The sequence below is a fragment of the Mauremys reevesii genome, linkage group 4, assembly GCF_016161935.1.
Source record: "Mauremys reevesii isolate NIE-2019 linkage group 4, ASM1616193v1, whole genome shotgun sequence".
Taxonomy (NCBI): Eukaryota; Metazoa; Chordata; order Testudines; family Geoemydidae; genus Mauremys; species Mauremys reevesii.
Window position 1 is genome coordinate 129,377,832 of NC_052626.1, and position 17,075 is coordinate 129,394,906.

Genomic DNA, 17,075 nt, shown 5'->3' on the forward strand with positions numbered 1-17,075 from the left:
AACTTGGGGGGGAGAGAGGGGGAGAAATGCTAAGTCATACAATCAGCTACCTCAATACTCCGTGACATTTCATCTGCCCTGTCAATGAGAAATCCAGGTCACAAGCCATTTCACTGAACAGCAAGTTTAATGAGCGTTCATTGTATCAAATCTCCCTTTCTATACAGATATACCTGTTATAGCAGTAGCCTTCACCAGCACCACATCATCTTCTCTGTAGGTAAAAAGCCTATTGCACCAAAGACTTTTATCCTTTTTCTGTTTATTTAGCTCTGTTTCATATAGCCACAGCTGTAAGTCTGATGGCCCTGACAACCTTTCCAAGTCAGTTATTGCCCCCCTCCACCACCAGCACCTTTTATGGTAAGTTGCTTAGGAAGTGTTTAAAGAGAGAACCAAAACTTAAGCAGTCACTTGATGAGGTTTGTTAGCGTATGTTGAAATAAGGGTTCCTGTGCACATATGATACAATATAGAGGCCTTTCCTTCCAGGAGTTTAGTACTAACATACAAACTTCAGTGAACAAGGCTGCTGTCTGTACTGCTGTTTCAAAGTTATTCTAAACTTTAGCCACAACAGTCATTTTTCATATTTATCTACCACAAATCTTGCAGAAGTTGTATACAGAAGCATTTCATAGTCTGAGAAACTGGCCACATGCACTCGGTTCAGCTTTGTTTAAGAAACTTCTGTTTTGGTACTGGCTCAATAGTTAATACTGCAGACACCAGAAGTGCAGAAGGTTTGGAAGCTTTCTGTTTAAGCAGCTCTGAGGTGATGTGGTTTATAGCTGGTAGTCTATTCTCTTCCAGCTTCTCCAGGATCTCCTGCTTCTTAAACTGCTCTCTAGTTTTCACTTCAATGGAAAGTGATTTTTTTATACTTTGAATTGGGGATCTGCCCCCGTGACTTCAGCCGCCGGACTGCCTCACGCATGTGTTTGGGCTGAAGAGGTGGTAGTTCTCCCCACTTCTCACACACATCCAATGCTAAACAAACCAAAAACAGTGAATGTTATCTGTCAAGACAGTTCACACAGTTAAGCAAGCGTCTGAAAGAGGCTTTCAGATAGTGAAAGCTAACATTTTAGCTTTCACTAAGCAGGTTCTACTATTCATAAACGTCAACTTTAAATTCAAAAAAAGCTAGAATTCCTTGCAGTGTCTGCAATGCACACTTAGGAGCATTTTACCATTATGTAAGAATGAGAGTGAAACTGACTAATCTGGATCTTATTGTCCAAGCTGAGTGAAGGAGAATATAAACACACTAACTGGTAAAATTACATTTTATTGAACAGCTGAGATTACTTAAGTTAATTTCTTAAAACAAGTTACTGGATGACAATGCTCTTTTTTTACTTTGACTTGTTAAAATATTCAGGGGTTGGTTAATTTGAGGAGCACATGTATTAGGGACTAATACACTAGAGACAGGAGATGAGCATATATGGTAGAGATGGAAAGGACCTATTGGATCACTGCATCCATCCCAATCCAATTACCACATACAGGCTCATCTCAAATAGAGATACTAGATTACTTCTGTCATGTGAGGGAATCTGTAGAAACAGCCACAAGCAGGATTCATCATTCCAGCAAAATACCACCTATACAGGTAAAGGCCAAGTATTTTGGTAACAAGTCTGTACAGACTGGGTGGCTTGAACCAACAGACTACAGTCTCCCTTTCAAATGTACTGTAAACACTTCCACACAGCTACTTTAGTAGCTCACCCTTCAATGTAGTGTTTCATATAATGATTTCAGCTCATCAATTAATGGAGACCAAGTTTCAGAAGAATGGATTTGTGCTAGTTAAAATGTCACCTCCCTTGTGCTGAATTCCTTGCTGATAGCAGAATCAGGGTTTGTGAGGCATCTATTTTTGCCCCTGAAGACACCCAGTTCATAATAGGGAGACTGCTGTAAACTGTCTTAATTTCTTTGAGTTGTATAGATGCTGTGACAAAAGGTCTAAGTTGTTAGTTACCTTGAAATAACCATGTCATCTCACTTCAAAAGCTTTCCTCGTTGCTTTAATAATCTTTAAACAATATTTTCTTAGAATATTTCTCCCCTCCACTACACTCTCACTTCTTAAAATATTCCTCTTGCACTCACCTTCTTCTACCACCTCCCCAGCGAAGACTTTGGAAATCCCAGACATGGCAATAACCACATTTTGAGACACAGAAGTCCCAGTAATGGACTGGACCAGCTTGAGAGAAAAGAAGATACAATTAAGTGAAAAATTTCCCTGCAGCTGAAGACTTGGGGTTTTTTTTATTATTTTTTAACACAGTACGCATGAGAAATGCTGAGCAGCACCTACTGAAGTCAACATGAGTGGAGGTTGCTCAATACCTCTTCTGTCGTTGGACATTTGTGCACTCAAACTGATCTAAACTACAGTGATGCTCTATGCACTTATTTTTATACATACCAAGCTGTCTGTTTCACCTCATATGTTCCTCTGTGGACTGAGTATTTGCAGAATCTTACCCGTTTAATAGCAGCCTTGGGGAAAGCAGACCGGCGGTACATCTCATAGCGGTTCAGCTGCTCTTCAGAAAAGGAAGAAACCAATATTCTGGAGGAAAGAGGAAGCAGATCAGTTATGACAGAAGACAAACTTTTTTCACTTTAAAAAGCATTCCCCAAATCCATGTAGGGTCTGTTTCTACAGTGCACCACTTCAGAAGAAATATTTTATTAGGCATAAGGAAGAGCATTAAAAGGAGCGGGGTAGGTTGTGCCCTACTTAGCTAATGCACAGGTTTGGGTGCAAAGTAGTATTAACTGTTCTGGTTTACAAACTGGGACTCAGATTTTCCTTTATGAAGGCAAAGATCAGAGAAAACAAGTTACAAAATAGTTTCCAGTATTACGCTTAATAAGTAATGACAGTGCATATGACATGCTATAGTACTTTACTTCCAGGAGCAAGAACTGTGCAATGAATGGGGTGAGCTAAGCTCAGTCGGATGAGGAGCAAGCTGTCAAAGTAATTAAACAGTCCAGTGACCAAACTTGGCGTCACATGGATTAGAAATTTAAGGTGTACTCACTGCATTTTCTGAATCTCATCTTCATCTACTTTCTGCTTCTTCTCTTTCTTCTCTTTTATCTCTATTTTTATCTTCTTAGCTGCAGAAGTCTGCAATGTAGAATCCTCAGTTTCTGTTGATGCTAATTCCAAGCCTTCTTGGCTGTTCACCTGCTGCAAGAGATTACCATCATTTTGGTGAGATCTCTGTTATTCAGTTCCAAACTACAGCTTTCAGTACTCGGTGGTTAGTCTATGTACAGTCCTATTAAGCATCCACAGAGCACTAAGATAAATATATAACCAACAGAATCCAGATTTTAATCTGCAAGCATATTTTGGCTGCTATTGCTTTGTTACAACAGCATGTGAACATAAACAGAAATCAGAGGACTGTGTGGCTGACTTAGTTTTAGGATGGCTCTGAATTTCTAGGCTTTCCTAATGCTCAATTACTTTCTTACACCCTTCCATTCTGGACAACCTCTGCTCGCCCATACTGGGTGTGAGAGCGCGAAAGAATGGGCTGCCTGCCCACATAATGCTAGCAGCATCATAGTAATGTCACCAGCTGTGCAAAAAAATCACAATTTGAAGGCACCCACAAATACAACACAGAGGCATGAGCCCACAGCAGCTGGCTGCACTTTGGAGCAGAGCCCCTGGGACACAGCAGTGGCTGGAGGAAAATTTCCAGGGGTGGTGGCGGAACTAACTACGGCCCTACAAAATTCATAGGTTTAAAAAAAAAAATCAAATGTTATGATTTCAACTATTTAAATAAATGTCAGTGTTGTAATTGTAGGGGTTGTGCCTCAAAAAGGGGTTGGGAGGGGGTCACAAAGTTATTGTAGGGGGGGTTGTGGTACTGCTCCTCTTAGTTCTGTGCTGCCTTCAGAACGGGGGGGGGGGGCAGGGGCAGAGTTGCCACCAGCAGCAGTGCAGAAGTAAGGATGGCATTGTATGGCATTGCCACCCTTCTGTGCTGCTGCCTGCAGAGCTGGGCCCTCAGTCAGCAGCCACCCAGCTCTGCAGGCAGCAGCGCGTAAGTAAGGGTGAAATGGTATGGTATTGCCACCCTTACTTTTGTGCTGCTGCTGGTGCGGCACTGTTTTCAGAGCTGGGCGCCCAGCCAACAGCCACCATTCTGCAGCCACCCAGCTCTGAAGACTGTGCAGAAGTAAGGGTGGCAATACTGCGAGACACCCCCCCCTAAAATGGACTCCTTTTGGGGTCAGGAGCGGTGTCCCCTCTAATTTTTTACATCCCTGTGTGGAGTGAATTTTATGTGCACTAATATGGAGCTGATGTGGGGCCTAGGGGCTCAGGGCTGGGTCAGAGTGTTGGGACGCAGTGCGGGGTGTGGGCTCTGGGGTGCAAGAGCGAGCTAGGCCAGAGGGGCACAGGGTTGGGATGGGGGAGGGTGAGGGCTCTTGCTGGGGATTCAGGTTCCGAGGTGGCGTCAGGGATGAGCAGTTTTGGGTGAAGGCTGCCCCAGGGCTATGGCGGGGAGAGAGGATTCCCTCCATCCCTTTCTCACTGCAGCAGCCCAGTGCCAGGGGAGCATGGGCGCCAACTTATATGGGCTCCTGGGGCTTTAGCCCCAGGAATATTCACAGTAAGGGGCTCTGCTCCAGCAATATTTGGAGCTAGGTTTCTCCCCTGCTCTGGGCTGCCGGCAGCCGCCGGGAGCCCAAAGCCTTTTAAATCCCAACCGCGGCCAGGAATCAGAGGGCTCTGCGCTGCCCGCTGCGGCGGGGAGCCCAGAGCCTTTTAAATCCCAGCTGCGGCCGGGATTTAAAGGGCTCTGGGCTCCCCATGGCTGCCGGCAGCCCAGAGCCCTTTGAATCCCAGCCCCTGGCCGCTGATTGCCCCCTCCCCAGACCCCTGCCCCAACTGCCCCCCAGGACCCCCACCCCCTATCTAAGCACCACTGGTCCTTGTCCCCCGATTACCTCCTCCTGAGACCCCTGCCCCTAACTGCCCCATGGGACCTCAGCCCCTCTCTAAGCCTCCCTTCTCCTTGTCCCCAACTGCCCCCTCCTGAGACCCCACCCAACTTCCCCCCAGGACCCTCCTACCTGTCCCCTGATAAACCTCCTGGACTCCCATGCCTATCCAATTGCTGCCTGTCCCCTGACTGCCCCTCCGAACCTCTGCCCCATCCAACCCCCCCTGCTCCTTGTCCCTTGACTGCCCCCCGGAACCCCGTACCTCTTTTCCAACCCCCAAACCGCTTACTGTGCCACTCAGACCAGCGTGTCTGGCTCTGTGCAGCTCCAGACAGTTGCTGCCATGCTCCCCCATGGAGCCCACAGCCCTCTCCCATCCCCAGCACCTGCCTTCCAGATTTGAACACCTCAAAATTCAGGAGTGCTCAAGCTGGGTTTGGGCAGCTTTTACTTCATTTCTCCCAAATCAGTTTCCCCTGCAAGGTGCCAACTGAAGGTGTTGGAGAACAGAGAGATCGGGTGGCCTCCTAATGCCTGGAAAAGAGACAAAGGCCGGAGGAGGGAGTGTCAGTGCCTGTGCGGACTTCTGGGAAGTGCACGGTGAGGAAGGGGATGCTGTGATGCTTTGGAACAACTCCATACAAAGCCAGTCAGGACTCTGGGGGAGCCTCCTCTCTCGGAGCAGACTGTCTCCAGGGCAAGAAGCTTACACCTTCCTGGGTCTGACCTCGGAGCATTCAGCATGCCCTTCCACATCATGCACTTTCCACAGCGAGTCTGCCCAGCTGGTCCTGGGGCAACCAGAGGTCCCTGCACACCAACTCCACAGTCACATGTGACTCTCAGCCAGACAGTAAAAGAGAAGGTTTATTAGACGATGGGAACACAGTTTAAACAGAGCTTGTTGGTACAGAAAACAGAACCCCTCTGTCAGGTCCATCTTGGGGGGTGGGGAGCCCAGAACCAAGTTCTGGGTCTCTCCCCATTTCCCCATTTCCCCAGCCAAACTGACACTCCCTCCTCTGGCCTCTGTGTCTCTTCCGGACAGGGAGGCCACCTGATCTCTTTGTCCTAAACACCTTCAGTTGGCATCTTGCAGGGAAAACTGAGGCACCCACACAGTATTCAGAGAAAATATTAAGAACATTCCCACTTCATCACAACAGGTGCAACAAAATATAATACTGTATATTGAAGTAGGCAAGTGCTGCTTCTGACTTTCCACTTTTAACTGACCCTTGTCATCTTGTGGCACTGACGCGTTGTAGCTTCATTTTATATCGGTTTACAGAGCGGGGGGGCACCCCCATTTTGGGCCCCACCAAAAATTATACAAACCTGCCGCCTATGCAGGGGAGAAGCACCTCTCCCCACTGCCCAGCCCTTAATAGCCTGCTGCCCAGCCATGCAGCTTAGAGGGAACTTAGCTCAGGACCCCCCATTTGAGGAACACTGGTCTCCCCATGAAATCTGTATAGTATAGGGTACAAGCACACACAAGCTCAGATTTCACAGTCTGTGACACGCTTTTCACGGCTGTGAATTTGGTAGCACCTCAGACATAATTTAAGTACCAGCACCGTAATCCCCTCGCCCCTCCCCATCCAGCCTGTGCTCCTCTCTCTACGCCAGTCCCCTTCCTCCAGCCCTCACCTCCCCGGCCTGGCAGTCCGCTTTGGGCTCGCTGCCCCCGCCGGGCTCGCCCGCCTCCCCCTCGGTCTTCTCTGCCGCAGCCGGCGGCTCCTCGGAGACCGTGGGGGCAGCCCCAAGCCCTGGGGGCGATGAGGCAGCCGGAAAAGTCTCCTGGGTAGAGCCCGAATCCCCGCTCTCTTCGCAACCGGGCTCCCCGGCTTCCTCCATCGCCGCCGGAGAGACGGCGCGCTCTGATGATGTAATCACTAGGCGGCTCCGCGGGGGGGGCGCACTTATTCCGCCCCTTCCGGGAGATTTCTGTCTCCATGGCAACGCAACAGCCCTCGGGAGACGGGGTCTGGGGGCGGGGCAGGGGGGTTGGACTGGAGTATTGTGGGTAGGGAGGTATTGGGATGGGGGTTGGCACAGATAGGGTTGGGGGTAGGGAGGGCATGGGGCTTGGAGTGAGGGGGTTGGGACAGGTGGGGTGTAGGGAGAGCATGGGGTTGGAGTAGGGGTTGGGACAGCTGGGGAGGGGAGTTTAGGGGTAGGGAGAGCATGGGGGTTGGAGTAGAGGGTTGGGACAGTTGGGGGAGGGGAGGGAGTTTGGGGGGTAGGGAGAGCATGGGGGTTGGAGATGGGGGATTGGGACAGGTAGGATGAGGGGAGGAGTATTGGGGGTAGGGAGGGCATGGGGTGGAGTAGGGAGTATTGGTGTTAGAGAGAAGATGGGGAACATTGAGGTGAGTGACTCAAGCACCCTCTGTTTCTAGGCCCAATGGAGTAGAGGATTATCACAGGGCTTTGTAATCCTTAATACAAATTTATAAATAAAACATTTCTCATTAAGGTAATATAACGAGTTTACTGCTGACTTTGTTTCTTTGATGAAGGAAGCCAGGCGGGATGGCAAAAATCCCAGTCAGTAATTTTCTGCATTGTTTCAGCCATCCCACTAAACTGCTGTGATCATTAGGATACTGATTAGGTCAGATGATGGGGGGAATGAGGACTCCTGAGTTGTTTCCAGCTCTGAGTCTGGTCAGTATGTGACTTTTGAGGTCACTGAACTTCTTTGTGCCTCAGTTTGCCCCTCTGTAAAATGGTTAATATTTATATTCTTCACAGGGCTGTTGTGAGGATTCATGTTTGGTGCAGGGCTTTGAGAGCCTTGATTGAAAGGTGCTAAATGTGTGACATTTTATTATTTTTTGGACCACAGCTGCTTAGATATTACATCGTTCTCCTATGGTACACCCATGCTCCCCCCCACACACACACACTCTGTCTCTTTCTCTCTCCCTTTTCTGTATATCCCTCATTTCAGAGACCACTCCTCTCTTCTGTATGCCAGAAAGAGAACTAGGATGATGTAAACAATTAAATTCTGACTGAAACTTTTATTCTGGTATCTCTGTGCTAGAGGGATGGGGTGGACTTGGCACACAGATCCAGGAATGAGGCCTTTCGCACCCAAGAGTTCTGCAGCCACTGCTTCTCACCCCAAATCTGCATCACAGTGCAATCCCACCACTCAGTGTTGATTCTCAGGCCCAGAAGTGGCACTCCACTGTCTGCAAACTGCTTCATGGATGCCACCAAGCGCTTTTAATTGTTTTTTGCTATGTCCCTCAGCAATCTGTCCTCAAAGAAATCCTCATGTCCCTGGTTGTTGTGGTACTTCCCGAGGGTCTGCAAATACAGGAGAATCATGCATCCTGTGTTTGCAACTTTCATGAGAATAGTGCAGAGCTTTATGGGCTCCCTGCTGCTGTCAGAGATGGCAAACACCAACATTTTCCACACAGGTTTGTGGCATACTTAAAAAAAGATGTGAAAATTATGGTCTATGGATGGCATTATGGGATGGAGAAAATTGCATGCTGGGAATCTGACCCCTGGATTCCAGAGGTAATTGTGTGGGGATGATTGGAGTCATTGCAGCTTGTTAACCCCTCCTGGCCAGCGTGAGGTTCATACGACCCATCATGACATCTTCCCCTAGTGTATGTTTAAACAGTGTTTTCTTTATAATTATTAGTGAATATTAATCCATAACACAACTGACAGACTCCCCTTTTGTAAAACAGGAAAGAGTTAACACTCTCAAGAAAGAAGCCTTGCTTTTTACTTGGTAAACAGATACCTGACATTTGTCAGCATAATGACACTCACATGGGAAAAGCTTCTGACTGAACCAGACATTCAACTAGGTAGTGTGCTGCTATTATCATGAAATACAAATTATATCTCTCATTCATTGCTATTGTGAAAAAGATAGGACCAGAATGATTTAAGATAGATATTAGCCTCATTAGTTCAGTGGATCTTTTAAACTACCTTGATGTATTAAAACAGACTTAGAATTAACTTTTCCTTAGTGATTTGTATTTGTTACATGTAAGGATTCTTCTACAAGTCACATACAAAGGAGCATGAATAATGCAGAGCATTACAGCATGAATTACTGAAAGAGAAGGATTGCATTGAATCTAAACATAGCTATGCTGTATAGTTTCCGTAGTATAGACATACCGTTAGAATTGTCTAAAGCCATGTCTCCACTACAGACTTTGATTGATGCAAATTATGTCAGCATACAACCAACAAAGTTTGTAGGGGTGTGTGTGTGGGTGTGAGAGAGAGAGAAGAGTGGTTGGTGTTAAGAATTAATTTAAGATTATGATCTGCTAGAGCCTTCCTATGGAAGGGTATGCCTAACACAAACTAAATTAGATTGGTCATCAGGAACCTGTTGATGTAGTTTGCCTTAGGTGGGGTTCATCTGAGAGAAAGGAGGCTGAAAAGTGAATCTAGCAGGGCTAAAGATTATTTGGGTTTCTGTTGGACTTTGACTATGCTATCTCAGAAGGGGTTGAACTCTCTTGATGATTGTGCCAGAGGGGTAGACCACAGGCCTATTCCAGTGCTATTTTTTGCCGTGAGATCGGCTATGGATCTTGTAACTAAAACATAAGAGTGGGAGTCAAGAGAACTAGGCTTGGTCTTAATCTCTGTATGATCTTGGACAAGTAATTTTGTTTCTGACTCTATTTTCCCAAGTGTAAAATAGGAGTAAGAATATCTACCTTACAGGGAGATTGTGAGAATTAATTCATTTGTGGAAATTGCATTGAGAGCACCAGATTGAAGATGGTCAAGCAAAAATATGATAAATTGAGCAGTAGAAAAATGCCATGCTAGCGTCTGGGGAAGTCCAAAAGTAGGTAGACAAAACTTAAATGTTTTAATGGTGTTTACATACAGCCGTGAGCTAGATATGCTGAGATCACACAAAACAAGGTAATTAGAACATCTGCCTGCCTTGAGGATTCTCCACTGAAGCTGAAATATCAGGTTTCAAAAACATGAGGCAGCATGTTCCTTTAAAAAGGAAAGATGTGATTTTTTTTAGTGCTAGTGAAAGGTGCTGGCTTGACTGCCCTGGAGGTTTCTGTTTATATGCAGATCAGCTACAGTCTGAGCAGCATCAAGACTATTTTTTCCCATGTTACCCTGCTGCTGTCCTAATCTGAGTTGAAGGGATTGGTGCCCAGTGGGCTTGGAAGTGTGCTTAATCTCTGGTCTCTGCTGATAAGACTGATAACAAGGCACCAACCCTGGTGGTGGGTTTTTGCCCTCCCAAATCATATGACATATGCAAGATACTAATTTAATTTTTGGGTCATACTTGATATATGATGCTTCTTGTGAGCTAGGAGGCAGAGGTGTTAATGTACCACTGGAGGATGTGCCTTACATTTGTCTTAGAAGACGGTTAAACAGTCTCATTCCTTCAACTTCATTCCTTATGGGACATGGAACCAGATCATTATTCTTCCCTTTTTATGAATGTATACAAATGTCATCATGGGCTCCTTGTACCAGCTTTCAGTCATGAAGCAGTAGGTCTGGGGATCAGGCATTCCCTGGGACAGGAAAACAATGCATTGGACACTACTTCTGGCATCTGGGTTTGAGGACCAGGCAAGGTCACTACTGCAGAAGAACTGGGGTTTTGGATGCTATCCTTGGTTAGGATGGCAGATGCTTAGTAACTGCTACATTTCCTTTGTTAGACACTGAATTTCACAGGCGCTTATGCATTTATTATCACACCTACAAAGGCCCTTAGGATTTTGGAGGCTTCATCTGAAAGACTCCTCCATGGTAAACTGCTCCTTTTCCCTTCTGTAGAAGGAGGGCTAAGTAGACCTTGTGTATTTCACACAGCAGGTTGCTCTTTGTGAGATTGTAAAACAGGCCCACATGATGCTGCAGAGCCATGGCAGTGGTATATCTGCAATGTGCAGTCTCATGAGCTCTGCTGGCTTGGTCTCTAACACATGTGGCTCCCCTTTAACCTTGCAGAAGATAATCAGTGTGTGGTGCTGCATTATTATGGGCACTGTTGTGGGACCTCAGTATTAACTATTTTCCCCCTTCCTGGGAGGGTGGAATTATTCCTGCTTCTCCTGGAGGGAGGGGGCTGGGGTTATATCATGTAACTTCTCCTGTGTGTCCCTCACCCCCTGGCATTATTCCCTTCATCTCACCTCTGGGCTGGGCTTTATACCCTGGTACTCCCTCTGAACCTGGGGTTATTCCCAGCTTCTCCCGACAGGGGGAGCATCTCTCAACCCCGTATGGGGGTGGGGTTATGTAGTGCCCCGCCCATTTGGGGGCGTGGTTACATTGATCCTGCCCTACGCCGAGGATTATTCACTGCCTCATTGTGTGGGCGGAGCCTCTCATGGAGCCGCCCCTCTGGGGGAGGAGCCCCTCAAGGTCCCTCCCCCTGCAGGGCGGGAGCCCTTCTCGGTCCCCCTTGTGTGGGCGGAGCTTCTCGCTGGGCGGGATGGGACCGGCGTGGCCCTGCCCCGGAAGGACGCGCCGGGGCGGGCGCTGGCGGCGCTAGGTGGGGGGTAGGTGGTGGCGGCGGCGGCGGCTCGCGGGTGCCGGCAGCCGGGGAGTGCGGGGCCCCGGCCGGCGGGGCCGGGCCATGGGGAAGGAGCAGGAGCTGCTGGAGGCCGCCCGCACCGGCAACCTGCCCGCCGTGGAGAAGCTGCTCTCGGGCAAGCGCCTCAGCTCGGGCTTCGGCTCGGGGGGCGGCAGCGGCGGCGGCGGCGGCTCCGGGGCGGCGGGGGGCACCCGCTCTCCAGCCTACTCAGGTGGGTCCCGCTCCGGAGGGCAGCGCCCGCCTCAGCCCCCTCCCCGGGCGGGGGGGAGACGGTCGGGGGCGGGGTCCCACAGGGCGGGGGTCGGCGGCGGGGCGGGGGCTCGTGGGGCAGGCTGCTGGGTCACTCCAGGCGGTTGAATGCCTGGTGGGGGGAGGGGTGCTGGAGCCGAGCCCGGGGGTCTGTGTGGGGTGGTTGCCAGGGTACCCGTGGGGGGCCGGGAGTACCTCTGGGCGGGTAGGAGGAGTTCAGCGCTTGGAGCGGGCGAGGTTGGTTCGCAGGCTGCTGGGGGCAGAGTTGGGGCCATTGCAGGTGGGTTGGGAAGTCGGGGTCTGGGATGCTTAGGGAAACTCCCTCCCTGCCGTTGTCTCTGATTGTACCCTCGCTCCCCAGCCGGGCTGGGCATGCCTTCTCCCCGCTGTAATTTCTGTGGCTTTCAGTCATGTTGCTGTTTAAACACTTGTATTAAATGAGTTCCCAGTCAGGACTGGGGATCAGTTATGCTTGGGGCCATGGTCCTTTGCCCTGGCTCTGAATGATCTGTGATGTGTAATTTACCTTGCTTTGCAGCTTTCAGCTCTTTGTGTAGCTGCTTTTCTTCTCCTTCCTTTAGTGTAAGCAACTCATAAATGGCCATTGCATTTCTCAAGGTGCAGCTCTTTGCAGTTTTCCTTCCATGCGGTTCCAGTCCCGCTGTTGGAAAATGCTGCGGATCCTGTTCCCTGCTATCCTTTCCCTCTGGCTGTTTGAGCTGGAGGAGGATGGTCTGAGAGTTCAGGGCTACGTTTGCTTGGGTGTTACTTGGTGGCATCTTTCTGAGGTAGGGAGGATCTTTCTTAGATATCTGTGGTTAAATTTGATGTGTCTTCCCCTCTACAGTGGCGAATAGACATGCAGGGCAGGGAAGGAACCTCAAGAGGTCAAGTCTAGCTTTGTGGGCTCAGGCAGGACCAAGTAAACTTAGACCACCTCTGACAGGTGTTTGTCCAGCTTGTTCTTAGAAACCTCCAATGATGGGGGTTCTGGAATCTCCCTTGGGAAACTATTCCAGAGTTTAACTATCCTAATAGTTTTTCCTAATATTGAACATAAATCTCTCTTGCTGCAGATTAAGCCCATTATGCCTTGTCCTAGCTTCAGTGGACAAAGAGAACAACTGATGCCCATTCTTTGTATAACAGCCTTTAACGTATTTTGAAGGCTGTTATCAGGTCCTCCCCTTGGTCTTCTTTTCTCAAGACTAAACATGTCCATTTTTTAAACCTTTCCTCATAGGTCAGGTTGTCTAAGCCTTTTATTGCTTTTGTTGCTCTTCTGGGACACTCTAATTTGGCCACCTCTTTCCTAAATTGTGATGCCCAAAATTGGAACCAGTACTCCAGCTGGGGCCTCACTGATGCTGATAAGTGTGTGACAATTTGCTCCTATCTTACTTACAATATTCCTGTTAATACACCTCAGGATTATATTAGCCTTTGCCACAGCTGCATCACATTGAGTTATATTAAATTTGTGATCCACTGTAACCCCCAGGTTGGTTTCAGCAGTATTACCACTTAGCCAGTCATTCCCCATTTTGTAGGTTTGCATTTGCGTTTTCCTTCCTAAGTGAAGTGCTTTGTTCTTGTCTTTAGAGAATTTCATTTTGTTGATTTCAGAGACATTCTCTAATTTATCAAGCTCATTTTGAATTCTAATTCTGTCCTCCAAAGTGCTTGTAACCCCTCCCACTATCATGTCATCTGCAGATTTTATAAGCATACTCTTCACACTGTTATCCAAAAGCAGCAGAGTCCTGTGGCACCTTATAGACTAACAGATGTATTGGAGCATGAGCTTTCGTGGGTGTACATGCATCCGGTGAAGCGGGTACTCGCCCATGAAAGCTCATTTTTCAATACATCTGTTAGTCTATAAGGTGCCACAGGACTCTTTGCTGCTTTTACAGATCCAGACTAACAGATCCAGATCCCCTCTGATACTCTGTTATCCAAGTTATTAATTAAAATATTGACTAGAACTAGATCAAGGACTGACTTCTGTGGGACCTGGCATTGGTCACTGTTAGAAGACAGGATACTGGGCTAGATGGACCTTTGGTCTGACCCAATATGGCCATTCTTATGACTTCACTAGATATGTCCTCCCAGTTGCACAGCGAACCGCTGATAACTACTCTTTGAGTATGGTCTTTCAACCAGTTGTGCACTCACCTTATAGTAACTTCAACTAGGTTACATTTCCCTTTATGAGAATGTCATGTGGGACTGTCAAAAGCCTTGATAAAATCAAGGTATTTCATGTGAACTGTTCCCCTCCCCCCCCAAATAAATAAATAAATAAAAACCGTAGGCCAGCAACCCCTGTCCAAGAACGAAGTTAGTTTGGTTTGGCATGATTTGTTCTTGACAAATCCATGCTGACTGTTCTTGTAACCCTATTAACCTCAAAGTGCTTACAGATTGCTTGTTTAATAACTTGTTCCAATATCTTTACATGTATTGAAGTTAGGATGACAGGTCTATAATTCCCTGGGTTCTCTTTGTTCCCCTTTTTAAAGATAGGTACTGTTTGCCGTTCTCCAGTCCTCTGGGACCTCATCTGTCCTCCATGAGTTCTCAAAGATAATTGCTTACAGTTCCGAGATTGCTTCAGCTAGTTCCTTAAGAACTTTAGGATGAATTTCATCAGGCCCTGCTGACTTGAATACCTCTAACGTGCCTAAATATTCTTTAACCTGTTCTTTCCCTGTTTTGCTTTATGGATAATTGTTAGGGGTAACGCCATATCAAGGTACCCATTGAGATGAACAGCAGGGAGTCAGTGAGATGAGTTGATAAAAAGCAAAGGAAGTTTGTTTGCCTGCTGTAAATATTTCTCATTTCTCCCCACAAAGTGTAAATGTTGTATGTTTGCTTGGGTCAAACTTTAATATACAAAACATAGAGGGAAAATAATTGACATTTGCCGCTTCTGTTCTGGGTCAGAAAGCATTCAAATGCTTTGGACCTGTCTATGTTAGGAGATAGATGTGTTTGAAAATATGTGCACAGGGTCACCTCAGTTAAATGCATACCACAAAAGTATCATCAATCCCTTGTTCTAGCTGCAGCAGCTTGATCACACTTCTCTTTAACATGTGATGATTATGATGACCCTGTCTGTCGGTAGGATGATGGCTTGCGTTATACAGGACGTGGAGGCAGTGTCTGACATCTGATTTGCTAGCTTGCTGTGTATGTGCAACCTCAGATGCTCAGACATGTGCATGTTGGAGCATGAATGGTGACAACTAAAAAGTGTCAAACTGCTGTTGAGCAAACTGTTTGCTCTCATGTATTCAGGATCTCTCTAAAAAATGACCATGCTAACAGAAAAATTATTATAGACTTCCTTTTCCTCTTCACAACTTTCCCAAGTCCCCCAGAAAGCCGGCTTCTAGCCAGGCTTTTGAACATGTTTGTGACACACTTAAACATGTGAGTGGTCCCATTGAATTTAGTGGAAGAACTCATGTGCATAATGCTACTTGCTTGCAGGAATGACTTGTGATGGAGCTTGTAGGCACTCATCCATGTTGGAAGTTTGTGGGGTACATGGTCCCAAACCGTAATGTGGATGAGGCTTTTATATCTGTTTGCACAGTACACCTGGAGGTAGTTCAGCGACTCAGGTTCTGCTCTTTGTCCTGTATGCTGGAAGTTGAATTTAATTTGAAATGTGAGATTGGGGATTGACAGTAGCTTAGAAATGTCCTCGGTCACTTCTAGTATCCTGTTAATTTACCTTTTTGAATGTTTACTTTGGATTAGATGGATCCAAGCAGGAAACTTGTGTGCTAATTTTATGGTTACACAATGTCCTTATGAAGAGCAGTTACTAAATTTACCTGCAATAGGAGGCATGAGAATTGTTCAGGGTGGAGTTGGGATAAGTTGGGCCAATGTCCAAAATAGGTTTGATTCTGCACAATGAACTTAGTTTGTGATTTGAGGGGCTCACTTGGTTTTGTGTGACACTTCCTTTTCATATCCTGGGACTGACATGACTACAGCAAAACTGCTTGAACGTCCTTTAGATTTTCAAAAAATTGATGGTGATAGAGGAGCTCTGACCTGTGGAGTTTTGTCATCTTCATAGCAGTAGGCACACTCCATCTTTCGTCACTGCTGCATGAAGGGGAATGAATGGGATCCCTAGCATTACAGGTGGGATTGATTTTTTCCAAATACCAAGACTGAGTGTCCAAGAGGCCTTAGAGCATCAGAGGGATTGGGTGCAGTCTTCCCTGTGTTTGTGTCTGTCTGTGTCATCCTCTTTCTGTTGTGGTCTCTTCACCTTAGCCTATGAAATTAACTTGTGTCCCTGCCACTAAGACCTGAATGACTGCTGACTTGTTCATTCCTCTCAGTGTTTATAATCCTCCAGGAGCATCCCCATGAAGTGCAGTCAGTGACTTCTCTCTGTTTCCTGGGAGCAGGGAAGTTGTTTAATAAGTGCTCTACACCAGCCATGTCCTCAATTACATTTCACTCTACTGTGGCTTGCGGAGCTCCCATTAAAACAACAAGAGTGTGGAAAAATAGCAACACAAAACATGTAAGTGTCAGCCTTGCCCTTGGTATAAAACTGAAGGGGGCAGATAAAGAGGTGGCAGATGAGTGGGGGTGGCAGGAGATCGCTTGGGCAGTGAAAAATATTGTATTAATTCTAGGGAAGGCTATAGGGTAAATCACAAAGTAACAGGTGTCTGACAATCAGTTCAAGAGTAACCGTGTATACTTTTTTTACATTTACAGTTGAAGGAGCCGTTCTTTAATGTTTTCTCATGGTGCTCTGAGTTTGTTGTACTGAGATATATTTTCTGGTTTAAAACAAATATGAGCTGGAGGTATGCCCAGAGGGGAATTTAACTTTAAAGATAACTTAAAAGCATGCCCAGGGAAGTGACTCAATGGGGGAGAGGTCTGAGTACCACAGTTGGGGGCTGGTAATCGTCTTTATCATGAGTGCAAAGAGCAGGGAGTGGTTAAAGAACAATAGACACTTCTAGCGCTAAATATTTTATGGCTCCTTAGTTCGTATGAGTTTAGAATAGGGACTTAAAGTCATGTTTGAGTGGCTATGTACCTTACTGAGGAGAACTCAGACTAGAAAGAGGATCAACTGAAGGTCAGCTGAAGGCCACATTAGCAATGCTGAAGGAGTTGGTGGGGCAGACTAGCCCATGCTATTGAAGCAGCCAAATGTGACTTCCTAGTAGTG

At 46.9% G+C, this 17,075-nt stretch overlaps 2 protein-coding genes across 3 annotated transcripts in view; one reads left to right on the forward strand and one right to left on the reverse strand.

Annotated features, from left to right (window-relative positions):
* Window positions 1-108: 108 nt before the first annotated feature.
* Window positions 109-6,900, reverse strand: TAF11 (TATA-box binding protein associated factor 11). Of its 2 annotated transcripts, none has more exons than XM_039536209.1 (5): window positions 6,655-6,900; window positions 3,072-3,220; window positions 2,506-2,593; window positions 2,125-2,221; window positions 109-990 (listed from the first exon to the last, which is right to left on the reverse strand). In XM_039536209.1, the coding sequence occupies exons 1-5, from the start codon at window positions 6,859-6,861 to the stop codon at window positions 860-862; spliced, it is 672 nt and encodes a 223-aa protein (XP_039392143.1). In that variant the 5' UTR covers window positions 6,862-6,900; the 3' UTR covers window positions 109-859. The 2 variants fall into 2 exon arrangements, with proteins under 2 accessions (XP_039392143.1, XP_039392142.1); XM_039536208.1 differs by having other exon boundaries at window positions 3,072-3,223.
* A 4,720-nt stretch (window positions 6,901-11,620) lies between these two features.
* The window catches only part of ANKS1A (ankyrin repeat and sterile alpha motif domain containing 1A), a 157,103-nt gene continuing 151,648 nt past the window's right edge, over window positions 11,621-17,075 (forward strand). Inside the window, 2 exon segments of the mRNA XM_039534856.1 lie at window positions 11,621-11,762; window positions 11,765-11,804. Coding sequence (XP_039390790.1) covers window positions 11,636-11,762; window positions 11,765-11,804 — 167 coding nt within the window. The 5' untranslated portion in view covers window positions 11,621-11,635.

Bases quoted from the DNA above. Each gene is read 5' to 3' on its own strand.
- TAF11 (XM_039536208.1), bottom strand. From the start codon at position 6,861: ATGGAGGAAGCCGGGGAGCCCGGTTGCGAAGAGAGCGGGGATTCGGGC. The intron at 3,224-6,654 runs GTGAGGGCTGGA...AATCTCTTGCAG, and splicing joins CGGACTGCCAGGCCGGGGAG to CAGGTGAACAGCCAAGAAGG. The intron at 2,594-3,071 runs GTGAGTACACCT...TCTTTCCTCCAG, and splicing joins GATGAGATTCAGAAAATGCA to AATATTGGTTTCTTCCTTTT.